This window comes from Cariama cristata, unplaced genomic scaffold (genome assembly GCF_000690535.1).
Source record: "Cariama cristata isolate BGI_N322 unplaced genomic scaffold, ASM69053v1 scaffold3674, whole genome shotgun sequence".
NCBI classification, from domain to species: domain Eukaryota; kingdom Metazoa; phylum Chordata; class Aves; order Cariamiformes; family Cariamidae; genus Cariama; species Cariama cristata.
The window spans coordinates 76,345-82,348 of NW_009611137.1; the positions used below are offsets into that span (position 1 = coordinate 76,345).

At 41.3% G+C, this 6,004-nt stretch overlaps 1 protein-coding gene across 1 annotated transcript in view; it reads left to right on the plus strand.

Moving 5' to 3' along the window:
• Positions 1-4,811, plus strand: part of SYTL5 (synaptotagmin-like 5) — a 52,494-nt gene extending 47,683 nt beyond the window's left edge. The window contains exons 15-17 of the mRNA XM_009698125.1: positions 1,171-1,306; positions 3,857-4,065; positions 4,669-4,811. Of these exons, the coding sequence (XP_009696427.1) occupies positions 1,171-1,306; positions 3,857-4,065; positions 4,669-4,811 (488 nt within the window). The remainder of the gene's footprint in view (positions 1-1,170; positions 1,307-3,856; positions 4,066-4,668) is intronic.
• Positions 4,812-6,004: the final 1,193 nt, after the last annotated feature.

Here is a 6,004-nt window from a genome sequence, read left to right on the forward strand (position 1 = left end):
ATTGTAGTCTGTGGGTTCTTTGTTCAGCTGGTTATATGCAGCGTATAGCTGATCAAAGTAATAGACTTCACTTAGTTCTCCGTTATCCTTACACTTACCTTTCTCCTCATTTTCACTCATTTTTCACACTGCTTTACCTCTGCTCAGTTTTACTGTATTACTGCTGTAATTCAGTCCTGTAAAATATTATTCGAATGCTTTAGGGCAAGACATTATTTCCATCAACAATGAACAGGGGAAAGTAGTTACTAACTCTCTGCATTGTAGTAGCACGAGGAACAGCAATCGTCTGAAGTGAAAGCAATCACTGGGTAGCACCTGAGTGTACATGGATATACCAGACATGGGTATATCACTGTCTTAGTGACAGTATTGCTTGTTAGCATCAGGCTTTGGTAGATGTATTAGACTTTTTTCTTTTTCTTTTTTTTTTTGAGAGGTTACATTCCCTCTGCTAGCAGAAATTCCAACGTTTTCTCTCTTAAAATCTAATTGTTGTCTGAAAAATCCAGATATAGGCTATCTGCATTTTTTAATTTAGTACATTTTAACATCACTCCTGATCTTTTTTCCTGATGTTTTCAGCCTGAATCAGTACGTACAATCCCCACTGATAAGCCTCTTAGAACCCGCAGCAGCGGCAAGTACAGGTGCCCTCACGCTGCTGTTCAAAAGCAGTAGCGTGTCGGTGGGCACCGTGTCCTTTGTCACGGGCTCCGAGGAACGCTGCATCCCCACAGCCTGTGTGTTGCTGCATCTTAAGCTTTACGTTTATACCTTGCTTGTGCATTAATGTCAGTGGTGGAAGTGGATTCTGAAAACAGGGTAGGACTTACAGGACATGCAGTTCTTTGTGTTCAGCACAGTGATCTGCAAATACTTCTATTCAGACAGGAGTTCAAATAGGGCGCTCTCTTGTGTGCAGCAAGGACTAGCTAGTTACGTGGTCAAGTTCTTTATCAAATATGGGGTGATTTTTCTGACCCTGCCTTACTAGTTTCTCTACCCATGGAGAATCAGAATCTCCTGATAAGGAATACTTTATTCCCATTGCAGTAAATGATTTAAAAAAAAAAAAAAATCTAGCCAAGACAGTTTGCATTTCCAAATCAATCTCGCAGTGTATATATAATTTCTGATGATGGTGTTGCACCTCTGTTCTATGTATAGGAAAGAAGAGCTTTAAAAAAGGAAAAAAGGGAGACTCTCACATGCCATCTGGGGGTATATTAGAAGTCCTCATCAAAGAAGCAAAGAATTTAACAGCAGTGAAATCAGGAGGCACATCTGACACTTTCGTGAAAGGGTCTGTGTTTTTTTTCTTTCTTTCCATTTTTTTTAGTGGCTGTACTGAATCATATTTTGGCTGACCCAATTTTTATCAATATATATCTATCTATGTGTGTGGAGTGTCAGCCCTGAAAAGCAACTGGCACCTAGAAATGATATGCTGAAGAAGGAGGATACTATGGAATAAGGGTAGAGAGGTACGAGTTGTCCCAGGGGTTAAATACAACTGTATTTAAATACCACTTAGTTAAGTGGTACAGAACCATCCTACAGAAGTGTCCAGTGGGCTGATGTGCACACTGTTGTAGAAGATAACGTTTGGTAAAAGAAAACACTTCCACTGAGTTGGCAGAGAGAGGTAGGTGAATATTCAACACTCCTGGAGGCAAGAAGTTGTAAATTGGGGCACTCTCACTGGAGATGATACCTGATCTGATGGTGACACTTACATTTTCAGAAAATCAAAACAGTATATATTTTTTTTTTTACTAAGAAGAATAGCCAGACTACATCCTGAATAAGAAACTTGTTTTGGGGAAGATACAAGTCTGTTTGATTCCTTGTGAAACTGCAAATAGCACCTATAAAAGCTGGAATGCTCCATCAAGCTGAAGTTCTTTCTAATGGATGTCACCTGAAAAATGCAGAAAGAGAAAATTCATTATCTGCGTGAGGAAATTCTGTTTTGATTCAAGTAAATACACTAAATGAGAAAAGATTTTTCTTTTTTGTACTAGAAATAGTTTGGGTTTTTTTCCTAGTGCTTAATTGGGAAAGCTCTTTGCCATGTGTCGAGGAGCACATTTAAACCCTGAGGGTTCCCAGGAAGCCTGTCACTGACTGCAAACATAGTATATTAACCGTAATGGTGTCTCGTTGTTAACATTTAATCTTCTTTGACAGAAGATATTTAAAATTCTGCTCCGGTGGCTTTCTGGTTGGATTTTAAAGATGCATCATTTTGAAAAATTTAAGGTCTAAGTCACTTGTATGCCTGTACGCACGTGTGTACATAAAGATATACATAGTATGGCATAGATGCATCTTTTTATTAGATAAGCAGTATTTTGTGTTGGACAGTCAAAATCCAAACTATATAAAAAATGCTACTTATAGGCTATACTTGTGTTTGAATAAAATGAACATAATCCTGCATGCCTCATTATATTGGATTTTTCATAAATGTAAGATATGCATTTGAAATGTTACATTTAGGAAATAATGGATAGCTTAAAATATTTTTCTTTACCAGTTTTTGCTCTCAGCTTTCAGAATTGCTGACTTTTAGATAGGCCGTAGTTCATTAGTAAGAGTTTGAGTGCTGTTATTCAATGGTGAGCATCCTGCCTTTAATTCCCCGGTGGAGCTGAGAATTTATCTTGATCCGGTCTTGTGCTTCAAACTATCGCTAAGCTCATGCGCTTCATGTAGAAGTTTGAGCTATTGTTTCCATGTGTTTGTTGTCCCATGCCATCTCTCTTTGCCTGGTATACGAGAAGGCATTTTCTTTTACTGAAGATAGACTGTCTGATCCCACTACAGCTCGTTCCCACCTGCAGCTTGCAACAGACTTCAGGGAGAAAATGTTATTAAAGCCTTTTTACATTAGCAGTAGCAATGTGTGGCCAATAATTCTCTGGACTGTCTTTACTTAGTGGTGTTTGCTGTTACTGATGTGGATTATCCAGTACAGTGAACAGAAGTCTGTTTTCCTTGGACTATTGGTCTGTCATGTGTGATGGCCAAATGCATAATCAAGTTGCCATGAGCAAGTTGAGGTGCTGAGTGCTGATCTGCACTGTTGTCTTGAGATAATTTGACGTTGTCTAGCCCATTATTATCCCCCTGCAGCAAACAACCTCATATTTGTTGTCAAATAACCTGCACAGCAATCCTGATCAAGGTCTAGTGATTTGTTTGTGTGCGTGACCCTTTGTATGCAACCACACAGTTATTCCATTAGCTTTGCTGAAGGAGGTGAAGGTACAGACTACGAAAATTTGTGCAGACCTCTGATTTTCCACTAGAGTATTAAGTTCTTTAAGTTTCACTAAAGGAATTTTCACATTTTACTTTTAGTGGAGAACCTTGTCAGACTTTACAGCATTAGTGCTTCTGCAGTCAGTGGGGTGTCAGGCAATTCAAAGTACTGGTTCTAAACTGCTGAAGTTCCTCCCTTGTCGGTCATTTCTGTTTCTTTCTGGAGGACCTTCTGTCCTGCTTTGAGAGGGAGATTGGACTGGGTGACTCCAGAGGCCCCTTCTAGCCAACATTTTTATGATCCTGTCTATATTTAGTCTCACTGAAACAAAAAGTTGGTGGTTAAGCCCCAAGAAGACACAGGGCAAGGAGACCTACTTTCAGTTTTTGCTGGTGATAACTGGCACTGTAGCTATAAGAACAAATGGAGCACAAATGCTAAATATGTACTTGAGGTGTATGCTTAATGTAGTAACAGTGGGGAATAGGGTTGTGATCTCATTTGAGTCTTCATGATTGTAACTCTTTGTGACTATTGTGGGACAGCCTGTCTACATATTCCATTTTCCTTTTTTCTATCTCCCAGATACCTTCTCCCAGATGACAACAAAGCTACAAAACACAAAACTCCCGTAATAAAAAAGAGTGTGAACCCCCAGTGGAATCATACCTTTGCTTTCAGTGGCTTGAATTCAAGGGATATACGTAACGTCTGCCTAGAACTGACTGTGTGGGACAAGGAGTCGCTCTCCAGTAATATTTTTTTGGGAGGTGTCCGTTTGAGCACTGGAAATGGTGAGGTCCCACCTGACTGGTGATTGTGTTTGTTATTCTGCTCTCCTCCTTCCCCACCCCACGTGATCCATGTATATGAGGGACAGAAATGTTACTGAATGTATGGAAGGTATAGGAAGTTGGGGACATTGAAAAGGGAGAGAAGGCAACAGGTAATCTGTAGATGATTTAACTCTTTCTTTCATGGAGTGAGACACAAAAATTTGGTGCACAGTTGTACTTCCGCACAGTCTAGAAGAACTGGGAACACCTTGGAAGCATGTGTTAGCATCCCAGTGAGGAGGAGACCACTTTTGTCCAGCAGCAGCCTTTCTGTTGATGGTGTGGTCTGGAAGAAGTGTGGGTCCGTTCCTCCTCTGATAGGAGAAAGTTGTTTGTGGTGCAGAGTGGGGAGGTTTGTGTGCCTCTGCCCACATGCCACAAAGGAGTGTAATGACAAACTGGGGCTCTCCAGGAGCTGCCTCTTCTCGGTAGAAGTCCCTGTACAGGTGGTAGCATAAATGGCTCGTCATCTTTCTTACACACTGTTGGACCGAATGAGCAAGGATATTAAGTAATTGCTTACTAATATGCCAAAATGCCTCGTGTTTTTGTATTTGCCAGGTGTAAGTAATGGCAAAGAGGTTGACTGGATGGACTCTCAAGGGGAAGAGCAGCACCTCTGGCAGAAGATGATTGACAATCCTGGAACTCCTGTGGAGGGGATATTGATGCTGAGATCCAGCATGGGAAAACACAGACTCTGAAAGACTTTAACTGCTGAGGGGTACCACAGGTACTCCTGACTTCAGTGGTGGTCAGGCCTTTGTCACTTTGCCCATTTGAAAGTGGGGAAGGGTAGTACTCTTTGCCTTGGATATTAAGGCTCTGAGTGAGATTTTAATGCATTCTGCACTTTCATGCGCACGTTTTTAACCCAGACTTCTTGTACAGATTATGTTTCCTTGGAAGCCAGAGAGAATTTGACCTTGTACAGAGATCGGACTGGCTTTCTCTGTCACTTCTGGTAACTGGTGCCCAGCTGATGAACACCTCTGGGATGGGGATGGAGTGAGCAAATTCTCTAGTTAGTAATTTCATAAGTAATGCCTGGTTTATGTATCTCCTTCTGGGTCCAAGGTGGCCTAGAAGACAGCAGTGATGCAGTACAAGCAGATTCAGAGTGAGTCTGTGCTTTGGTATTTGAAAGAGAAAAAGCCATAACATTATGAAGGATAACAAATAGCATTTCTTTATCGTGTGTGCTTGTTGAGCTATGCAGTGTGCAGGATGGCAGGTTGGGACCAAGCAACCCACCAAGGAAGGCCAAGGCACTGCATCACACGCTCGAAATAGGCAGCAGGTGAGCTGGTGTACAGTGCTGGGCTTCGGGCATTCTCGGTGTTATTTTAATGCACTGTATAAAAGGCAAACTAGATTTGACGTATTCAAAGAGCCTCTAATGAAAGTAAATCGTAACTAATCCCCAAACAGTGTCCAGAACTACATGGCATTACCGTGTTTTTCACTCAGTTGTCAGCTCTAGCCAAGATCTTCTGACATCATCGAAGAGAGGGAATACGTTCACATGCTTGTCCTCGTCTGAGGAGTCACTGAGATGAGACACGTATCGGGTCTGGATGTAGTTAGCTAAGACCTTGATTCAACAGATCATGTAGTGAAGGGAGGTGATTAAAGCACGTGCCAGAATGATTGGCACAACTACGGAATTTTCTCTGAATGGGCTGGGACCCCATTCAGGTGTGCCCACACACATTAATAATTAAGGCAGGGTAGGACTTTTTTCTCCTTAACATCCTTCTGTGAGTTAACAGTGGATTTAATGATCAGAATGAGTTTTGGCCAATTCAATCATCAATCTTAACAACTGTGACAATTGTTCAACAGTAACTTTGCTATTTGGTTTCCTGAAGTGATTTTACACCTACTTAGATCCCCC